The 23,311-nt window shown below is 41.7% G+C and overlaps 1 protein-coding gene across 7 annotated transcripts in view; it reads left to right on the top strand.

Moving 5' to 3' along the window:
- The window catches only part of Asap1 (ArfGAP with SH3 domain, ankyrin repeat and PH domain 1), a 322,988-nt gene that overhangs the window by 172,969 nt on the left and 126,708 nt on the right, over positions 1–23,311 (top strand). For all 7 annotated transcript variants that reach the window (XM_087184109.1, XM_087184129.1, XM_087184116.1 and 4 more), the window contains exon 4: positions 12,008–12,080. In XM_087184109.1, coding sequence (XP_087040235.1) covers positions 12,008–12,080 — 73 coding nt within the window. The remainder of the gene's footprint in view (positions 1–12,007; positions 12,081–23,311) is intronic.

Raw genomic sequence — 23,311 nt, forward strand, 5'->3', positions numbered from 1 at the left:
ATCTCTAAATGTCATACAATAGAAAAACATTTGGGCTTATAAAACATTTTGTGTCTGGCTATAGTAAATATGATTAAGAACATTCCATACATTCCTCATCTCTTGAATATTGTGCCTCCTAGATATTTATCAAATGAGTAAATTACATAATAGCATGGGGACAGAAATTTTTTTCAAACCATCCGTTGATGGCCACCCATTTGAAGTAAGCTTGATGATATCAAAAGTCTAAATGTATGACCCAGGGACATAAGAGAGGAATCGTGCAGATTACAGAAGGACCCATTCACTGAAACACAAAACCTGACCTTTACTGAGGAAAACATTTCTGGTATCTTAATGCACATTTTGAGGAAATAGGGTTTAATTTCAGGCATTTGATTTATAGGAAACTTAAACTTGTAAACAAAAGAATTTACCTTTATTGGAAACACCAGTGGTGAGTAATACTGTTCCTTAATGCTTCTGGGCAGAGTCTGATACCTAATCCCTGTCTTCCTCCAGTAATTCTGAATCAAGTCCCTGGGCCTCTGAAGATTCTTCTAGCATTCTGCCTGAATTGTCCATCTTCAGAGAGCTTCATTTGAAAGGGGTGTGTTAAGGACCAGCTGTGTGTGGGGGGGGGGCGCTTAGGGTGGGGGCATTTCACATTTGCCACTGGACCCTTTGAAGAAGCCTACACTTGGCATTAACTGCCATCCTAAATTGCACTGAAATATACCTTTGCTAAATATAAGATTTGCTAAATCTTCGTGCTATTTGCTTAAGACTTTTTGTCAGTATTATAGGGACATCGTGAATTATGAAAACAGTAAAAATATCATTGGTGATATTTCATAATCATGTTTAAAAGCAAATGGAACTTGAATATATCTATTAAAAGCAACTTTAACTTAATATCATGCTAAAAATTAGGCTTTCACAATAAAAGTGGAAAAATTGGCCATTAAGCTGATTTTCAACAATAGGAATGTGGAAGACACAGATGATAATGCCTTTGTTTTTTTTACTTCGGTTCTAGGACTCTACCCCCAGGCTTTGAGCCTTCTAAACTAGTGGTCTACCATTGAGCTAATTCCCAGCTCCAAAGTACCTGTTTTTATTTGCTTTAGCAATATAATATCCTTACATTATGAAACACTTGTGAACAGAATGATTTTTAAATTAAATTTTGATTTGGGAGATGAATTTTAGGACATCATTTATCACCCATGTGAACTTAAAAAAAGGTGCTTTTTTTCTAGAGTCTTATTTTCTTGGAAAGGAAAGATGATAATATTTGGACAGTTGGAAAAATTAGACATGAATTATTAAAAATGATAAAATATAAATAGTGGTTTTATTTTGAATAACGTTAATGCCATTACGTGCAGGCCAGTATTGTAAGCTCAGTTACTGGGTTGGCTGAGCTGCTTACGTTGTTAGGGTCCTTTCAAACCCTGGACAGTGGTGTCTGTCTTCTCTCTCCGGACAGCACAGAGCCACGCTTTAATCCAGCTTTCACACAATCCTGTCAGCATAAGCGGTGGTCAGAAAATATTTGTGGAGTTATTCTGTACGTATAGGAGTATAATGTTTTATTTTCATGATTTTTCCTGAAGTAGTTAAGAAAAATAAAATAAGAGAGGTGAAATCTGGGGCTGGGATTCTGGCTTAGTGGTAGAGCACTGACTGGGCCTGATCCCCAGCACACAGACAAGAAAAGTCCTGTTCATTGACAGGGCTGTGACCTTGGTAAAGCCCTCGAGCGTGCACTCCATCTCCGTGCATTAACACACGCGTAAAGCCGTTCTCTCTGCTCACACTATATGATTACATAACAGCACTACAAACAGGTTGTAGCATCTTTTTTCTCTATGCTGCAGCCAACTATCTTGTGTGCATCCTAGGGAGATCACCAGTCTAAAGAGGTGGTCTGAATGAATGAAAGGTTTTATGTCTGTGTCTCCCCTTTCTTTCCTGCTATTGTAGCTTCAGTGTCTACATTTCTTAAAAATTTATTTTGGCTATTACTTCTTGGAAATTTTGAAACAAAAATAAAGTGTCTTCACCTAAAGATTGCATCTGACATTTGCTGAAGACTTCCCCTGTTCCAGGCACCATTGGAAACACTTTACCTGGATTTCTTCACATACCCATATAATTTTTTTTTGGGGGGGGGGGGACAGGGTCTCACTGTGTACCCCAGTCTGGCCTTGAACTTGCAGTGATCCTCCTGCCTCAGCCTTCCAAGTGCTGGGATCACAGGTGTGCACCACCATGCCAGATTAATGCATATAATTCTAAGATATTGGTTACTGTAAATACTTCTGTTTTACAGGAGAGGAAGCTGAGACATAGCCAGGTTACATAACCAAGCCAGATCATGTAGGTTAATGCATAGTGGAGCTGGGATTTGAGAGCTAGCTTCAAATTCTGTGCTCTAGACCTCTGTAGTTAAAACCTGGCATCTACATGGTGTTTTCATGATTCACCCTCTTGTAATGGGTGTGAGCTGCTAGCAGCATGTTCTGAATCATGCAGGTCTACCAGGGCATTTACAGGCTCTTAGAAGGAAGCGTGAAAGGCCACCTCACTCCATGATTCCCTGTTCACCAGCAAAAATTCCTGCTGTCTCCTGAGGTAGCCCCCTAATGAGCTTTCAGGATCTGGAACTTCTTTCCAGGCTAGCTTTGATTTTCTTAAGGGACTCTCACTGGTAGAACACAGAAGTGGTGTCTTCATGACTTTTTTTTTGGTCTTTAAATACCTTGCTGTACCTATAATTATTATTTTCCCTAGAATGGAGCTGAAATTACTTGTAGATGAAAGAGCCATGATGCTCGTGGGAGGGTGTGCTATCCGAACTTTAGAACTACAACAGAAATTAGAGGCTCACAAGGTAATTGCTGTGATTACAGTTTTCTTCTTGGCCCAGACAGGACCTCTCGAAACACAATATTCTACTAATTTTTAAAATGTACAATTTGCAAGGCAACATGGAAATTACTGAGAGTGTATAGTGCCCCCCTCCATTTTCTGTGAAAGGCAACATATCGGGGCTCTTAAAATTGCTCAGGGAAAATCAGGCGTTGCCTGTATTACAAGACATTGTTAAAAGCTTAAATTTAGGTAATAAGTCAATTTTGTATCATTGTATATGGAAATTATGTTAAGAAAAGAAATTCCTAATCACCACAAAGCAGTGACTTCTAAACGTCCCAGTGTCTCTGAACTTTGCAGTCTAGGTAATTCACATTGTTACAGCATGTGTAATTTTACATTCTAAATGATGTTTCATAATGTGCACATAAAAGATAACTGGTAGTCTTTTATCTTTTCTAAGCATTGCACTCACAGTTTCTAATAACCATATAAACCTTCCCATTTGTATTATATTTTACTATTTCACTGTTGCTGGATTTAGGTTGTTCCTAACTTTTTATATGAAGTACTACTAATAATCATGTAAAGCATTTGCTAGTCTTTTTTTTCTCTATTATTGAAGTGGTGGCAGTTATTTTGGAGGAATTATCAGGAGTAGAATTACTGTGCAAAGGTGAATTTTGTGCTTAAAAATAAAATTTAGCCTCTATGGTGTCTGGCCATTTCTCTAAGGCATCTCCATTTATTGTTGTAACATTTTCCCCCAGTTTTTTACAACTTTATACAGATAAAAAGACATTTCATTATTGTTTACTTAGAATTTTACAATTATTAGTGTGATTAAGATTATTTACATATGTTTGCTGTTTTTAGTTTTATTATCGTCTTTGTCTTTCTGTGCTTCTAGGTCTATAATAAGTGGCAGTAGAAGAATTCCAAGTCCTAGTCATGGTCAACCTTTGTCTGTCATACTCATTGTAATTATTTTTCCCTCTTGTTCTTTCATCTTAGTTTGTTTTGTTCTGTAAAAATGGCTTGCAGTTGTTTATCTTTTTCCTGATAATATCTGTTGTTGACCTTAGAAAACCATCCTCTCTAGCTCTCTAGCTACGTGTTATATTTTTGAAGCCTATTAGTTTTTTTTAGCTTAGTTTTCTATATTGCCAGCAAACACTGTTCTGCAGGTATCCAAAAAGAAAAACAAAGTTTTATAATTTTAAATTATTTTAATAGTGAATTTCTGGGTATTAGAATGAAGCATGTTTCTTTAAAGCATTCTAGTCTGATATCCCTATGTGCTTTTATGTCCAGGAGAAAGACACAGCGTGTCGCTCAAGCTTCTTACAAGCTGTCCCCTCAGAGTACCTTCCGGCGTCTCTGAGACAGTTTCCTTAGATGTAGATATAGACATAGGCAGTACAGAGCTGCCATTTTAATTCACTTGGTGGTTTTTATTAACCTCAGTCAGTTTTTGGTGAGAAACAATCCTTCGCTTTTAGTGATCATCTCTATGCAAGTATGTAGCTGGGCTTCTTGGTCTCCGTTAAATTAGGCCTTGTCTGTCTTTGGTGAACACCCAAGAGGTCTGAGCTCGCAACTGAGGAGCTCCCAGTATCTTACAGCTTGTTTTCCCTTGAAGCTTCTTGTTCTCAGAAGCTAGGGAGGGAGTCAAGCCAGCATGTGGCATACTCGAGCCAGAGAAGAAGTGGAATAAAACATGTTAATGATTGGAGACACAGTGAGACATGTCAGAGGGAACTCAGACTTTGGAGCTAAATGTGAGATGGTTAAAACCCTGATTTTGTCATTTACTAGTTGTTTTGTCCTGCATTCCTACTTTGGGATTCAGTATCTGTAAAAAGACATTATTGATGGTTATCTTATAAAATTGATACGGTCTTCAAATAAGAAATCCAAGATGGACTTTTCAGAAAAATTCTTTCATTTAAAACAAAGCTAAGCCAAGTGTGGTGGCATATGCCTGTGATTTCTTTTGAGGCAGGAGGATTGCTGCAAGTTCAAGGCCAGCCTGAGCTACAAAGCAAGACCCTATCTTTAAAAAAAAAAAGTTGCTAAATTTGCCTTACCAAAAATGATACTTCTTCAAATGATTGGAATAAACATCAAGGTTTTAAAACAAATAGCACATGAATTATAGAGAGAGACATTACACAGTATTAGTTGTACCCCTGGAAGTTAACCCAACAGATAATTTGTGCCTAAACAGGAATACAGTTTGGCAGTTGCAGTTTTACGCAGTAGCTGTACTTTGGCTTAGAAAGTTGATAACTTGGTGGTAGGTAGTAGCCTGGATAGCAAAGATCCTGAGAATCTCAAGGAAGTCACAGAAATGGTGCACTGAGTTGTTGCCACAGGCCTGAACTATGAAGTAACTTGTCAGCTGGGACCTCATCCTTAGTTCAGCATCTACAGATCTTGCTCTCTGCGGGTCCTGTTCCACTCAGTGCAGCTGTGCTTCTGTAAGTGCAGTAGAGGACATTCAGTGTCTCCGATGGAGTCAGTGCGAGTGCAGCAGGATCTGAATCTTTATGACACGTTTTTGGTTTTTTTGGTAATGGGGATCGAACTTGGGACCTTGAGCTTGCGAGGCAGGTGCCGGAACCACTGAGCTAAGTCCTGGGCCCTAAGACACATTTTATAGCCTGCAGCAGCACAGACAAACAGCCTAAAACCTTTATTTGTATATGATGTGTCAACTTTCCTTTTCTTGGCTGCATTATGCAAATCAAAGTTTATTTTCAGCTCATTGTTTCCCCTTATGTAGCAGCTTTATTCGACTGATACTAATCTTGAAACTAGCTGTGATACCATTTTTACCTCTTCCTTTCCCATGAGCTGCTGTTGCCATGTCCCTCTTCTCTGTTGGCAGGTTTTCTGGGCTGCTGCTCCTGGGTGACCCCTCCTGTACCCACTAACGTTGTCTGGCTGGCACATAGGATGATTTATAGCACCCCAGATTTCAGCTCCTCACACTGACATAATAGGGGCTCTGCTTCCAGCTCCTGGTGCTGCCCTTCGTTTTTCCTGGACTCGACTGTTATGCCTGTTTCCTCGCCTCTGTTGTTTGTGCTTCCTTTAAGAACAGTGTCCTGATGGTGAACAGGCTCTCTGTGATTTGCAAAAGTCGAGGATGGCATGAGTTGAGGGGTGAACTTATGGCATGCGTGGCACAGGCTGTGTGTTACCAGTGAAAAACCCTAAAAGGTTCGCCATCACTGACAGAGGGCCACCTAGCACACAGGGTGCTCAGTGTTCGCTCCCTTCCTTGTCTCCCTTTCCCCTCTGTTATTCCTGGCACCTCGTGGGACTTTGCTGTGCCAAAGGCATGCCGTGCAGACCACATTTCACCATGGTGTCTATCTCCTGACCCATAGCCAGTGTTCAGTAAATGTTGGGTGAATGCGTGCATACAGAGATAAGTCCAGCTGATGCAAATGGTTCAAGTGTTTTTAGACCAGTTGGGCTTTAATTTCATTTGTGCCCACTGCCTTTGCTTTGGCAGTACTCATTGTGCCCCCATGGTCATTTTGAATTACTCCACAGTCTCCCGGAACAGGCATTCTTCTTTCAGTCACTAGTCAGGAGGTTCCGGGGCTCCCGTTCAGTAGAGCAGGAGGAGGTGAATGGAGATGCGTTATCCACGTAATGTATTCAGGCCACAGTTTTCCTGAAACAACCTGTAGGCCCACAAATATCGCACACCGACATAAGAGAAGTAATCTTCCATCATCTGTTTGCTTGTCAGTCGTTCAGGTTTCCTGAGTGTTCCAGTAAGTCTGGTGCCATGCTGTGTGTTGGAGTCTTCTAGCCTGGGTCAGGAGATTCAGTAGAGTGATCGCCACACCCTTGGTTCAGCCTTGCAGCCAGAGCATTGGTTAACATACCTTTAAAGCTAGCTTAATAAACTTGGGCAAGTCGCATTGAGATAATCTTAGTGTTAGTAGTGTTTAGAAGTAAAAGAGAGTAGTGAGCAGAGAGTACCTGGAGGTGAAGTAGTCGGGTGGTCCAAAAGAGATGACTTTCACAGAGGTGACTTCATAGTAGCTGAATGCTGAAGAAAGAGAAGGTGTAGGCCAGGCCACTTTCGGTTTTTGGAAAGGGCTTTGAGAAAAGGATTTTGGGAGAAAGGTCAGCAGTTACAGGAGCTCTGAGTGGGACAGCCTTGGTGTGCGAGAAAGACTGGAAGTGGCTAGGACCTTGGGAGTGCAGGGCATGAGTCGGGAAGGCAAAGGTTGGGCTGAGTGGCGTGGGGCGTTGCAGGTAGACCGAGGACCAGCTTGGATGTTATTTAAAAAACACCTACTAATTTATCCTCCCTTGGCCAAAGAGAGCCTTTCATTCCAGTAAGCCTAAATAAATCAATAAAATAAATTTGAGAGTTTTGTCTATGTGAGGAAAGAAATAAACACGGGTATTATCCTGGTATTTTCCTTCTATTGTTCTTGGTTAATTAAGTAGTGGAAGAGACACACGTACTTACATCTGAAGTATAAGGTAAGAGTGAAATGATGAGAGAAATGTAGGTAAAGCCCTAAGCCAGCAAAAATTAATATTTTATGAATAGCTTCATGAGTTGTTTCCAAAGTAGTAGTACCAGGCGTCCCATGTATTCTCACAAGAGGTTTTGTGTTGATTTTTTTTGGGAGGGGGGCCAGTCTGTGGCAGGTAGAAGTGGGTGAAGGGGGCACACAGCTGGTTAAGGAGAAGTGGACACAGTAGTATTTGGTTTTCACACGTAGGCAGGTGCCTTGATGTGTGAGAGTAAATGATGCAGAAATCTTGATCTTCAGAACAAATATTTTCATGACCGCCTTCTCCCTCCCCCTTTTGAGGCAGTGTGTGTTTTCATGGCCATTCCTCTGGCACCTTTAGCCACAGCTCTCGGGAGGACATTGAGCTTTGAGGGCTGGTGCTTTCACATTAAGTTAGACACGCACACATTCTAGCTCACGGCCTTCCAGAGATGACTAACTCACTGAATGGCTGTAGACTGCCTGAGAACTGGTGTCACAGTTCACCCTCGGGGCTTCACGTGAGCTAGTAGGCATCCCATCCCTCTGCAGCCAGCCCTGTGCCACGGTCTTTCTTCCTCTCCCCGAGGTGGCACAATTGCCCGACAGGCAAAAGGTTGCAGCAGTGGAGGTCTGAAGCAAAATTAGATCAAAAAGTCTTCTTGTTTCCTGTACTAAAAGAAAAACACTTAAGAACGTTTGCTCTGTGGAGATTATAGAACAAGTGCAACTATTAACATGTATTTGGGTACTTTGCATGTACAAGGTCTTAGGTTTGATCCCAGTAATGCTGGAAAAAAAGGTATTTTTCCTACCTTTATTATTGATATACATTGGTTATACAGATTAATGGGTTTCATTTTGGAAGATTTGCATCACCTACAGCATACTTTAGTTATTCCCCCATCACCCTTCTCATCCCACCCCACCACAGTTTCAGGGTTTGAGGGGGTGTTTCAAAGCACATAATGTATTTTCATAAAAACATGATTTTGAAATGACCTCCTAATTGCAGCTAAAAGAAATAGAAATGGAAGCACTCTTTTTTTTCCAAATGAATAAAAGTTTGTTTCATTAAGAAATCACTTTGCTCAGCACTCGGGAGGCTGAGGCAGGAGAATCTCTCCAAGTTTGAGGCCAACCTGGGCTACATAGTGAGCTTAAGGCCAGCCTAAACTACACAGCAAGACCCTGTCTTTAAAAAACAAACAAACAAATAAACAAACCCACTTTGGTGTAGGAGTGCATATTTCTGAGATGTTTTCTGGTATGTAACCTGACTTGGCTACTGAGCAGGTGAACATTTTATATAGTCAGAGGTTGGTAGTTATATTGAAGGTATCATCTATTAATGGTGCGTTAGTCAGCTTTCCTTCGGTGTGACAGAATACCTAAGAAAAAGGAGGAAGGTTTTATTCTGGGTCATGATTGCAGAGGTTTAAGCCCTAGGTCAGTTGGTCATTGCTTTGGGCCTTAGGTGGGGCAGACTACCCTGAGGCCAGAGCACTGGCCGAGGAGGCTGCTCGCTGTGGAGGCAGGAAGCAGAGAGAGGGGGGACCCAGGAGAGAGGCCAGAAGATGCAGCCCCTCTGACGCTCCCTTCACTGGCACCACTTCCGAGCTTCCATCACCTCCCAGCACCACCTAGTTATGAATCCGTCAGGACTGAGGCACCTTCCGAAAGTCCCATCTGAACGTCCAGATGAGCCTTTTGAGGAACATTTTGGATACAGACCGTAACAAATGCAAGTGATCCTGATTTTTCATTTATTGTGGCTGTTTATAGTGCAGTCATTCAACTTTTTTATAGAGGACTGAGTAAATTTAAAGAAAATATTAATTAAACAGAAATACTAGTGGGCCACGAGTGTGACAAAAATTGTAGAGGTAGAATGTAAGTGAAGGGCATGGTAGAATAGCAGTAGCCTCACAGTGTGAGAACTCTGGTCTCTGTAGCAGCATCCGGGTGGAAAAGCATACACTTTGGGATTCAGTAGATGGCTTCAGCACTCCTGGCTCTGTGACTTTGGGCAAACTAGTTCATATCTTCCTTCTTCCACCCTCCAAACACTTACTGAAGGCCAACCACAGTTCTTTATCCAAGAGCTGGAGATGACACATCACAGAGTTGAGTTTTGTTTTGTTTCTGTAAGATCCAGTGCAAAAAGATAACACATTTCATATGATCAGTATCTTTTGTGTAACAGGCATTATACCTGCCATGTAGTAAGTGCTTAGTAAACTTTAGTTGACTTCAGTTTCTTTTAGGACCTGTGGTTGCAGGTGACAGAAGGAAACCCAACTTCCAACTTGCTTGAGACTGAAGAGATTTGTTGTCGCATGTACTCAGACTGCATGCAGTAAAGTTATCAGTGACATATGCGTGGAAGACACCTAGAAACAAGGGCTCAGATGCCACCAAGACTCTTAACCTCCTGTCTCTCTTACCATCAGGTCTGGCCAGACTCTTCCACATATGTAGAAAAAGAACACTAGTGGTCCTCAGCTTGACCTCATCAGAATAGGACAGGCATTGTGATCTCGGTCCCAGAAATCTTAGAAAAGGAATTGAACCTGGCATGAGTCAGGTGCCCACCTGGCCAGCCACTGCTGTCTAGAGAACAGGACCTGAAGGAAAATGGCATTTGAGCCACAGTTGAGTTCATGTTTAGGCCCGGGGATTTAGCTCAGTGGTTACACCATCTGCCTTGCAAGCACAAGGACCCAAGTTCAATCCCCAGTACCAAAAAAAAAAAAGTTAATGTTTAGAAAAAGACCACTTTCTAGAAAAGGACTAAAGGTGCCTGCTGCCTTGCATTTCCCCTGGAGCCCTCAATATGGTGACCTTCAGGGAAATGCTTAACCTCCAGGCTTCAGCTTTCTCATTGGAAGTTCTGGAGTTTACAATCTGTACTAACTTTAAGTGTAAATTCAGTGCCTTTGTAATTGTATGTCTAGGTGCTGGCGATGTAGCTCAGTGGTAGAGCACTTGCCTAGCGTGCATGAGGCTGTGGGTTTGATCCCCAGCACACCACACATACACACACACACACGCGCGCGTCCGCAAGTTTATCATTATTACTTTTATTTATTTATTTTTGGTACCAGGGACTGAACTTGGGACCTTGTGCTTGTGAGGCAGGCGGCGGAACCACTGAGCTAAATTCCTGACCCTATTATTACTTTTATTGCTTATGCCATCTTGACATACCATCTCGGGGCTCCTAGCCTGTGGAAAGCAGAGATGAGCTTGAAATTGTTTTAAAAAGTTGGTAGAGGGGTAGGGGAAAAGAAAGAAGGGCAAAGAAAAAATAGGAGAAAAGGAAAAAAGTGGAAACAAAGTCTTTGTAAATAGGGAAGGGTGGAGGGGCTAAAGGAAGGGCAGGGCAATGGGGAAAAAATAAGAACCAAGATATATCATGTAAAGGTACAAGATCCCAATGATGAATGTGACTATATTATATACTTAAAATGCACCAATAAACTAAATGGGAAAAAAAAAAGTTTGTAGGGCCGGGGATTTGGCTCAGTGGCACTGCGCCCGCCTTGCAAATGCAAGGTCCTGAGTTTGATCCCGGGTCGGGGGGAGGCTTCAGTATGCCATATCTACATATAGAGCATACCTCCTTTTAAACTTGGCCGTGAAGTGTCATATACATAGGAAAGAATACACATGTTAAGTGTACAGTTCAATGAATTTTAACACACTACATATAATTGTATTTCTACCACCTGGATTAAAAGCCAACAGCAGCTGTCCCACATGTAGATCAGGTAGCCTGATGCAGATGTGTTGGTTCTCATCAGTGATTCATTTAAAAGCATCACAAATGTCGTGTAGCATTTCCATACTGCATTCTTTTAGTAGACAGATTTTGGGGGTTATCAGGGATCGAACTCAGGACCTTGCTCTTGTGAGGCAGGAGCAGTGCCACTGAGCTAAATCCCTGGTTCTAGTAGACAGATTTTTAAAATATAACTGCCCCCAAAACCACCTGCATATGCCATAGTTAATTTTTTGTTTGTTTGTTTATCTATTTATTTTTGGTACTGGGGATCCAACTCGGGTCCTTGCACTTGCGCAGCAGGCAGCGAAACCACTGAGCTAAATCCCCAGCCCTGATAGTTAATTTTTTAACACTAAAATCCTCAGATTTAAAAGCACTGTGAAAAGATCATTCCTATTACACTTCCCTAAGTCCTTTTTGTTTGTATGAAATTACCACTAGATGTACTTTGTTCCCTGGGTATTGTGCCGTCATGTCTTATATTTGCTTTTATCCCTTATCAGATTATAACCTCATGAGGGAAAGAAATAATCTTAAGATTTCCTGTGTGCCTTGTAATTTTTCAGCATAGTAACTGACCAGCCACAAGGTACCATTTCCCCAACACTGAGCTTTGTGAGTGACTCTGCACTTATGCAGAAAGGATAGTTACGCCAAGCTGAGCATTTCTGGTCTCTGAGATGGCTCATTGTTCATAAATTTGTCAGTTTGCTGTTGCTTTGGAGCTCAGCAAAACAAATACAGGTATGAACCAGTTTTCTTTTTTTTTCACTAATGTACCAAATTTTCCAATATCCTTTTTCCTATATTTTTTCTCCTTTAGGCTCTAGACCAAGATAGAACAGCACTACAGAAAGTGAAGAAATCTGTAAAAGCAATATACAATTCTGGCCAAGGTAAGTGCTACCAAATCAGACTGTGCACAGTTTTCTCTATGAGACGTGCGTATGAAAGACTTGATGTAAGTGAAAAGGTAAGTAGGTTAAAGAAACTCAGCTTCTCTTTTTTTTCTCTGTCTCTATTGGCCCAAATTTGTCAGTTTTTCTACAGTTAAAAAAAAGTAGTTGAAGTATACTTTATTATACCTTGAACCGAGCAGAGTGAGAGGTGATTTTGTCATAGGAGACTTAAGACAAATCTCTGTGGTTTTCAGCCTATGATTTAATGGCTTCAGTAAAATACATGAGAATTTTTTCCCTTTTTTTGACAATACTAGTACTCAAACCCAGGGTCTTCACACACACACACACACACACACACACACACACACACACACACACACACACACACACACACACACACGGTTTTGTTCAGTTCCCCAGGCTAGACTAAAACTTGGAATCCTCCTGCCTCAGCCCCCTAAGTGCCATGATTACACGTGTGCATCTCTGCTCCCAACCAGCCTTCTCCTTCTTCGCAAGTGTGCCTTTACATGAATCAGTATGGACCGTCACCCTGGCATGAAGGTTAGAAAGGGGACAAAGATGAGTTCAAACCCGGACCCTTGTCCGAGGGGATGCCGGGGAACTAGTGTGACCAAATATTTTAGCTTTGGTCTGGTGACTTTGTTGACTTGGAGTCAAAAGTATTTGATCATTGAATAAGAAACAAAGCACATTAAGAAAAGCAGTGGACACAAGAAATGGCAGGCTCCAGCACTGCAGGAAAGGAGACCCTTGGACACATACGATGAGGTTCAAGGTCTCTGACTTATGTTACTGTTTAAGTACTAGCTGGCCTGCCCAGGGGTCCCTTCCCTCATAAGTCAGCTGTCTGTAACCCCATAGAAAACTGGAGCAAGGGAAGCAGCCGACTATAATTTAAAGAGCACAGACTCTGAAGTTGGACAGATGTGGGTTTTCTTCCTTGCTAACTTCTTTATTTACACAAATGACTTTGAACTGGTTACTTCACTTTCTCGAACCTCTGTTTTTCTCATCTGTAAAATGGGGATGGCAGTATTACAAAGGTTGAAATGATTTAATATCTATAAAGGGCCTACCATTTTTAGAAGTTCAATAAATTCTGAGTCCTCTTAACTTTATTGTACAGTTACAGAGCTGAAAGGAACATGAATGGAATAGAACTCAACCCCTAGATACTTTATGGCCCTCTTTCCCTCTTCAAAACTGGGAACCACTTAACTAGGCAGGAACCTAGTAGCCTCTTGTCTTTAAAGCCCCATAGGCCTCAGGAGTTCTATAATAGTACCGAAGTTGTTAACACATTCTGCATCCTGGTGCCTGGATACCACTGCTTAGTTTCTTCATATGCAGAACAACACTAATGTCTAGTGTGGTGGCACACACCTATAATTTCAGCACCTGGGAGGCTGAGGCAGCAGTAGCATCTCCATGAGTTCAAGGCCAGCCTGAACTCTACATAGTGAGACTCTGTCTCAAAAAAACCAAGAATAATGATGATGATGAAGAAGATGAAGATGATGGTGGTGGTGGTGGTGTCTTATTAATTTAAATAAATATTGTTTGTCTACTTACATAGTGGCCAAATATTTAGTTTTGGCCTAAATGATATACCTAATTTATAACTCCTGTGCTTTGCTTCACTTTGAATGCATGAACTGCATGTTGGTGAGCCCTGCATAGATACTAGCTCTTTAGGGAGGGGATCGGGGTAAATAAATGGAAAGTGTCACAAGCAGAGTTGAGGGGCTAATATTACTGTGTTTCTTGATTTGAGTGGGAATTGCATGGTTAAATCCACTTTGTGATAATTCATTAAATGCTACACTTAGTATTGGCAAGTAAACAATAGTTTTAATAGAATACTGTATACCCTTTTATTTATTTATTTATTTATTTTTGCGATACCAGGGATCGAACTCAGGACCTTACACTTGCAAAGCAGGCACTAAGCTAAATCCCCAGCCCCTGTGTACCCTTTTAAAAAAAGAAGCTGAAGTAGTACATAAATCTCACTTTAAAGCCTAGCTTTCTCACACTCATTAGAGTAGTTAACTTCCATGAGTCTTAAATTTTCTCACCATAAAATTAATAATATCTAACTTGCCTGGCATTGTATAGGCGAAATGAGAGGACTTCTGAGGCCCCTGGCATACTACCTATCACATAATAGCTGCTTAACACATGGTAGGTGAGGCCGGGGATTTAGCTCAGTGGTTCGGGCGCCTGCCCCGCAAGCGCAAGGTCCTGAGTTCAATCCCCGCTACCAAAAACACATGGTAGGTGGGAAGCAAGGTAGCCAGATCCATAGCACCAGCGCTTTCTCTGTTGTAATTCATGGTTCTGTAGCTAGCGCGAGGGCTGTCCAAAGAGCCCAGTGAGACATTGCCTGGCTCAGGGATAACTGTCCGCTCTCCACATCACTGTGGCTCATGCTCAAGGCTCTTAGCTTGTAAGCCAAAGAAGAGAAGAGACCCTGCTGCTCAGCCCCGAGGTGCCACCACACTCACTGAGCTGGGCTAGGCTTCATGTGAGCCTGCTCCAAGTGTCCTTGCTCAAGGTGCACATCTTTCCTTAGCCACAGGGGCGGGGCCGTGTCGCTCCACAGCTCACACAGAGGCTTTTTCTCAGGGATGTGGCTCACCTTGTGCCCTGGTCACAGCCACCCTGGAACGAGGAGAGAAGTCTCCTGCGTGGTGTAAGCAGAGGGAGTGTTCAGGGGTCTCTGCAGAGCTGGTTATCACTTCCTCCACTAGACTACGGTCTCCCTGTGGATCGGGCCACAGCCACCCAAGTTCTGATCCCCTCCTGTACCGGAGGCCCTCCTTTCTTTCCCCCAGGTCTGTACTGTCCAGTAGAGAAGCTCTAGGCATATGTGGTTTTTATGACTTCAATTAATTGAAATAAAATAATATTTAAAGTTCCATTCCTTGGGCTCAGTAGCCACAGCTGACTAGTGGCCAGCGTACTGGACAGTCCAGACACAAAAGGTCCTCCGAAGTCCTGCGGACAGTGCCTCTGTAGGACAGCATGTGTCCGCCTGGGTTGTGACTGCTGACCAGTTCTCTCGCACTAGACCAACGATTCTTACCCCAGCCGTTCATTAGAATCACGAGAAGAACTCTTGAAAAACAGTCAGGGGCAGACACCTCTCAGGCCTGCACCCCTTGGCTTGTTCCAGAGTAAGACCAGATACGGAGATTTTAAAAGGTATCAGCCCATAAATGAGACTGACTTGCAGCTGGAATTGATCACTGCTGCACTGGCCTGTGAACACCTTGATGAGGGCTGGTACTGTCTTTCATCTTTGCATTTTGTGCATTTGTCACTATGGTGTGTTAATTCATCAGGTATTTCTTGACCATCTGTCATATACATCACTAATGTTCAGGTGGGGCATATATGGGAAAGATCAGTCAGAGCCTCTTAATTACAGTCCAGTGGGAGAGAGCAGTGTTTATCAGATCATCAAACTGGAGAGCAATTATAATTAGAAACGAGAAAGTGCTATAAAGGACAGCTTATAGGATATAAAAAAAGAAATAAAAGAGGGGTCCTATTTAGTATAGGAAGGTGCTAAGGAAATATCTCTAGAAAGATATGACATTCATTAAGTGCTTATGCTTTACCAGGCTGACCCAGACAAGCCTATGAGGTAAGCACACCTGTGCCCACTTTATAGATGAGGAACTGAAACTTAGCCAAAGCTGTCCAGGCTGCCATACCTGCAAGTAACAGAGGGAGAGCCTGTAGCAGATCCCAGCTTTGCTCCTGTGGCTACCCTGCACTTCTGCTTGGCACGTGGTGGGCATTCAACAAGTACATAATGAATTGCTGCACGTTGGCTGGAAGGAGGTCCCTCCTTGGGAAGCTTTCTGAGAATGGCTGTTACATTTATTCACTAGTCATAAATACTCATGAATGAACCCTTCAGGGGTCAACTGTGAGGTATAATCTATGAGATGATTGGTGGTTGCTGAATAGGGATTACAGTAGTAATCTTGCTGTAGTTTGGAAATGTTAGGGCTAAACTCCCATCCCTCCTGGCTCCTCACAGACTGTTGGGGCTGAATAGGGTTTCTGCAGTTACAAATAGGATGGTACACTCAAGTTTTTGGTCATCTTGTGTAGGCAATGCTGTGATACTTAATTCCTTAAAAATACCTAGATGACAAAAACATTGGAGTTGCATATCTTTCCATGATTCATGCTCAGTGGAATCCAAGCTGTTGTTGTCCAAGGGCTATTGGCCCCATCCAGAAAAAGCCGCAGAAGCTGAACCTGGTATCTGTTTCTCAATGTGTTTTCTTAATTTTCTTGTTTTCTCACAGTGCTTAAGTGACAGAAAACCCACATGATAGTCTTTAAAGATTTAAGAAGCATTTTTATATTTCTGGTTGGAGATTAACCAGTCACCCGCCACTCCAACCAGTCACCCACCACCCTAATGTGATTTGAAAGGTGGTAGAAAATTGTAAAGGATCTTACTCTTAAAATGTCTTGTTCTTACAGCCAGGCGTGGTAGCACATGCCTGTAGTCCCAGCACTCAGAAGGCTGAGGCATGAGGATCAGCACAAGTTTTAGGCTAGCCTGGGTAACATAGTGAGTTCAAGGCCAGTCTACAGAGACTACAAAGAGAACTACAAAGAGAGGCTCTGTCTCAAAAACAAAAAAAAAAAATATTCTTACATATAAGCTTTTATCAGTATTAATTGGTAAACAGTATTATAATAGAAATTGTTGTCGAAAAACAAATTGTTATCTTTGTGCAAGCACTTTAGTTTGAAAATTGCTTTGGGAATTTGTCTCAGTTATCCCTGTTGTGTATGAGGACATTTTAAAAAGCAAAGCAAAGCTGAACGTGGTGGTGCACATCAATAATCCCAGCACTCTGGGAGGCTGAGGGGGAGGAGCACAGATTCAAGACTAGACTGAGCAATGTAGACTTAATGAGACCTATCTCAAAAAACTAAAATAAAAAGGACTGGGGATCAATCCACAGTTGTTTCTAAGTTTGAAGTCTGAATGTTATTAATCTGTGAAATGTATTGTCATTTAGAAAGTTTACTTTAGTAATCCCTAAGCCTCTTTTCTCTCTGCCTTTCTTTTTGCTAATGTATATTTAAAATAGCTAGTGGTTTGTTGAGCAATGTAGAGGTTTTAAGATATGTTGTAATTGTTCTGTCCAAAAGCTTTTTTTTCTGTCCAAAGATTAAGTCTATTCCCTGTTTGCCTTTAATGTGCACCAGGCTTAGTAGCTCTCCTCTGAGGAATAAAATGCACCAGAAGTGATGACATGGTTTCCACAGCCAGTGCCTAAAGGAGATAGCTTCACACTAGTCCCCTCTCTTCCCAAGCCCTTCTATAATTTGGTTTGGAGAAAGCTGGCCATCATGTGGTAACAACTCCAGCTGCCCCTTGGAGAGAGATCTCTCATCAAAAGCCAGCCTGAGTTGCCATGTGAATGAGCCACCTGCAGGCAAATCTGCTCGCCCCAGTCACATCTGCAGATGACAGGTGTCTCCATTTCAGACTTCTGAGATCAAGTGTAGGCATGGGGCTAGCACTCACAGCATTTCTGCCCTTGCAGTCATGTACTTAAGCATGTACATTGTTTAGGCAGGTGTGGCTCTTGAGAAGGAAGAGCTTATTGCTTCCTTCTTGGTGCAGTGAGAAATGATATAGGAAGTAATTCCAGAGATGAAATATGAAATATTTTATCTCCAAACCTGTTAGCTGTCTGATAACGCTGCACTGGTGTTCTCTAAAAATTGAATGAATTCTAGAAACAGTGGAGTTTAAGAGTAGGAAGATATTTATTGTTAGAAAAGGTCTTGAGGGAAAGGAGGGGGATCCAAGTGGGTAGTCTGGAGACCCCACTTTACAGTTTTATTGAGCAGAATCCATGTAGGCCACAACCATGATCAACCAGTAAAGTTTCAAGTACAGTCACTTAGGTAATAGTGGTCCACTGGGGAAACAAGTCCCCTACAAGCGTGGATGGAAAGAACAAAAACTTCTCCTAGGAAGTGGTGGGTCCAGAGGTCGTCCTGGTCACCCACCCGGGTGGCTGATGTCTGTCTAGACTTCATTAGGCCCAGTGTTTGTCCTTTGAGGTCTTATGCAGGTCTGGTTATCTTGTCTTTATCTTGAGGCCTGGTCTCTAACAGGTATGTCTCTGGTCGCAGCTGTGGTGTGTTTCACCTTTATCCTGACTCTCGAGGACCTCGCCCTCTCTGCCTATAATATTTCTGTTTAACACTGATATGTACTGTGCCTTTATGAAGTGAAAGAGTCAAGGTAGTAAGCATGGGTAAACATAATTTGTTATTCTGCCAAATCAGGTAGTCCAGTTGAAACATTAATCTTTTTGAATAGATATAACCTAAACATACTTAGCGGGTATACTTTTCCCTGGGTGTAAAGACACTGGATAGTCCCATTTCTAGGTCTTTTTCCGTGTTAAAGTGTGTATGTGGGGTGGGGGGTGTCTTTGTTTCTGTCTGCCTGTGTGTGTACCTTAAACCAAAACATTTTATTATTTTTGATATATAGTAGCTTCCTTAAAATTTATGCCAGGATATATTTGGAATAAATGTTAGCTTATTAGTAACACATGGTGCCCCCTAGAAATCTGTAACTTTGTTAGTCTGAAAGTTGGGGTTTTTAAATCTTTAATTTTTGTGAAAAATAAAAGACACTGGTATATAATTTGATTTCAAACATATACAGAAGTCTTTCTTCTAAAATACAGCTAGATCGTTTAACAAATAAACAATTTTGTAGCCTTTTCACAGGAGGAAAGAAAGCACTAGGGTTTTTTTTGTTTCTTGTTTTTTTAGACAAGATCTCACTGTGTAGCCCAGGCTGGCCTCAAACTGCAGTGATCCTCCTGCCTCAGCCTTCCGAGTGCTGGGATCACAGGCGTGCGCCACCACGCCCAGCTTGCCCTTGGTTTTCTTATTCCCTTCACGTTTTTTTCCCCTCCAATTTCCTTTCAGTTACAATTATGTAATAAGTAGTTGTAAAGAGCATGTGTGCTTGTGCAAAGCAAAACTAATGTGTGGTGTTCTGTCTAGATTTTCACTTTGCTTGATTAACATGTATTTGAAGAAATACTTCATAGTGTATAATGAAATCTAAGATTTTAAAGGTATGGAACTCAGTTTATTTTCAAATTTGAAGATATAATATGATGAAGAGAATGTAATGTGATGGTAATTAAGTTTGGTGTTTTGCCCTGCTATCATGTAACACTAGCTTTAATCCTTTAGTTTTTCAATTAGAGAAAGTTTAACAGGCATAGATAAGAGATAAAATAGATTAGTGTTATAATAGTGAGGTGTAGAAGACAATGTCAGAAACATCCCAAACCATTTGGTCTGTGCTTAGGAAATTGTGTCTTTTTTTCTGTTTTCTAAGTTTATGGATGATAACCGAATTTTTTTTAAAAAATTGTTTGAAGTAAACTTGTTGGTAAAATGATAATAATAATCATCAGCCTCAGATAATGAGAATCACAGAAGATTCCGCAGAGACTGCAGCAGCGACCTGAGCGATCTGAGCAGAGTACTGGGGCCTTCGAGCCCCTTTCCTTTCTTGTGGGTCCATTATTCTCCCTGAATTCTCCCTGAGAGCTGAAAACAGATCCAAATAATGAGTTCCTTCAACCACAGGCAGGTGCTTTTTCCAAAAGTGGGTAAGCTTATCCAGGAGAATATTACTCCTCGTTTATTTTAGAGATGAAACTGGGGGGATGCGAATGAAAGCCTTAGAAAATCAGACTCTTTTTAGAATCATCTTGAAACTTGAGGCTTTTTAAAGCAGTTCCAAGTTCCGAGTTCACATTCTAGCCCTTGGCTCAAATATTGTTACTTGGAATCAGAAACTACTCCAGGTGTGTGCCTGGGCTGGTACGCTTTCTCCACTCTGCTGCTGTGAAGGTGCTCATTTTTATTGGAAAAAAGTTAATTGTTTTTACCTTACAGAGTATGCATCATGAGACAACAACTTACTTTAAATAAAATTGGGAGCACACATTCCACAGCTAGTAGTTTAGAATTTTTTTTTAAACTTCAGTATGAGCAAGAAAAATACTCTGATAAAAGTGTACGTAAGAACATACAGAGTTCACCAAAAAAAGTGTATACATCAGAAAAAGAAAAACTCGCATAAGTCTTGCAATAGTAGATTTATTGAGGCATCATGAGATTAATACACGTTATGGTGGTGTTCAGACTGGTGCCCAGAGCTTCCTGACGTTTATTAGCACAGGAACTGCTGAAGTGTGCATGCGCTTTTGTGGCAGACCATATGTCTCTGCTTTCAGGGATCCTATTTTGGTAGAAGTAATAATAATAACTGCATTTGTTATCTGTAAGGGAGAACCCCCTGTAGCTCTCAGTCCTTCTCAATTAATCCATTTTATCATTTACAGGAAATTCAGATCAGTGGCTCTGAGTCAGCTGGAGCAGACCCTCCTTGCCCATTACAGTCCTCTGTGGCCCTAGTAAACTGCACTTTGACCTCACTCTCAGGTGTCTTGTACCTCACTGATCTAAGACTCTGTATAAAGACGCTGCACCTGAGCTGTTGCAGAGTCACCTTTGGCTTTGTTTCTGTATGTGGTGTTCTTCCCAGGTTTTGCTGAAATCATGTTTCATTCGCACAGACACTGCCGACCAGGTCGACCCAGGACCCCGTTCTGCGGCAGCCTGTCCTGCGAGAGCCTCTGGAATGCATTGTGGGTCAAATCCATCTGCGGTTTGCTCGTGGCCATGGATCTTAAAGTGTCTGTTTCTGGGACTGGCGAGACCCCTTCAGTTGAGTTCATGAGCCAGAAAGAGAACTATTAAAAGATTTTGATGCCCCGGTTAAGTATGGGAATAAGTAAATTGTTACTGATTCTGAAGTGTTTAGCACCAGTAATCAATGCTGTAGGACACAGTACTTAGGGGTTGACAGAGGATGAATTCGCTCAGCCAGTTTATTGCTCACAATCACAGATAACACGGTATTCTCAGGTCTTCCATGTCTCAGAAAATGGTCAAACAAACTGGGCGTGGTGGCGCCCACCTGTGATCCTAGCACTCAGACTCAGGAGGCTGAGGCAGGAGAATTGCTGTGAGTTTGAGGCCAGCCTGAACTACATAGGGAGACCCTGTCTCAAAAAACAAAAACAGAACAAGGTAAATATATTGGTTTAGATTAAAGGTTGAAATACTTTTTAAAAGATTTAGGAACATAAGCAAGACAGAAAAACCCCAAATTTTCAGGGTAATGATTGATACATTTAACTAGATTTATTTTAAAATTTTCTCTAGTGCAGAGCATATGGTAAGTTAAAAACATGGTTTTCCCCCCACTGTATGCTTACAACACCGATCACCCCTATGACTTCAGAAGGTGTAAGGGTGACCCCACCACCACCACCACCAAGCAAGCAGTTCTGAAGCAGGCCTCAGCTGGGCTCCTCAGAGGTGGGTCAGCAGGCACTGTCCACCTGGAGTGGTGTCAGACCCCCCTCTCACGTGGTCCCCAAGTCCCCTCTGACTGAGCAGCTGTAAATTGGGGATGCCGCAGCCCCTCTTCGGGTGCAGTTAATTTGTTTGAGCAGCTTCTAGTGCTCAGGAACAGCTTTTCTGGCTTATTATAAAGGACACCACAAAGGACACCGATGGCGAGGTGCATGGGGCAGGCGCGGCGACCCAGAAGCCTTCCAGGCGCTGTGCTTTGGGCTTTATGGAGACATCGTTTTGTAGGCATGATGGGGGCTGGGTGGGAGTAAGATTGGACCGAAAGGATCTGGTCTTCTGACGCTAATCTACTGAGTGAGGAAACCCAGCAAGAGCTTCTGTTTGGATTTTCGTTAGCCTCTGTCTGCAGCCCTCCGCCCTCTGGGGTCAGGGGTTGGGCCTCTGGAGTAGATGAAAGGCTTGAATACATTTTTTAATACTATCACAGGCACAGTGGTGCACATCTATAATCCCAGCACTCAGGAGGCTGAGGCAGGAGGATTCCTTGGCATTCAAGGCCAGTCTGGGCTACATAGCAAGACCCCATCTCAAAACAAAACAAAAAAACTATATACTATCAAAAGTAGGTCCTAGAATTTCTGTTGGACCAGCTGCCTGAGAAACAGGTGAGGAAAGATTGAAGTTTCTTTGATCTGCAACAGGAGAAAGAAATTCTAGCTTTCATGGTCTGCATTAGGGGGAGAGAATTTCTAGCCAGGAATCATAGATGCAAACCAGAATACATATAATATCACAATTGCCAGCACATTACCAAAAAATGCTTTCCCTTATACAGTTTTCTGCAAATTGATAAGAAAAAGATAAGCAGTAGAAAACTAGGCTAAATATGTAATTGAGAAGAAAAGGAAATGTTAATGACAACAAAATACAAAAGAATCAGACTTTCTGTGGTTAGGTTTTTCATATCTGCAGCAAGAGTTTAAAAGATCATATCTTTGTGCTAGAAAAGCTATAGAGAAACAGGTCCCTTTATATGTGCATTGCTGTTAAAGACAGGAATTGCTGTCACTAACCTCCCTGGAAAGGTATAGAGCAATATTTATTAAAATTTGAAATGCACATTCTGCCCCCGCCAGTCCTGCTTTTGTGAGTATCTTTCCAGATACAAAGTAATAGCATGAACCAGACTGCATATATTTACTGCGGTATTGTTTTTTGGTGGGAAAAGTGCAGAGGGCCTGGAGTCTTTCTATAGTCTCGTAATCACTTGGGATTTAGCTCCAATCAGAGTCTTCTAACAATTCCAGAACTTAACTAAGAACACTGACTAGTTAAAGGTACAGTGCCTCTCACCACCGCTTATTAGTTGGGTGACCTTGGGCAACTTTCTTAACCTCTGTACACTATTTCACATTTTTTAAATGAGGGTCATAATAGCGTCTTCTTCTGAGCATTGAATGAGATAATGCAGGAAAAAATATTTAGCACAATTCCCAGCACATAAAATAATTGGAAATTTTAATTGCAGCTAATTATTATCATAACTATTACATTGCTGATATTGTTACAGGACAAGAAGTCTGTTGTCTTCATCATGTTTTTTGTTCTTGGTGTTTACTGTCAAGGCTATCACATAGTCGATTTTGAGTAGATGTTGTGGCATGCAGTATTCTAGTATCCATGATACTCTTAATTAAATTTGTCAGTGGGGAAAGGATGTTATTTGG

The sequence above is a fragment of the Heterocephalus glaber genome, unplaced genomic scaffold (genome assembly GCF_053883595.1).
Source record: "Heterocephalus glaber isolate CG9 unplaced genomic scaffold, H.glaber_assembly_v1.0 deba00000281, whole genome shotgun sequence".
Classification (NCBI taxonomy): Eukaryota; Metazoa; Chordata; class Mammalia; order Rodentia; family Bathyergidae; genus Heterocephalus; species Heterocephalus glaber.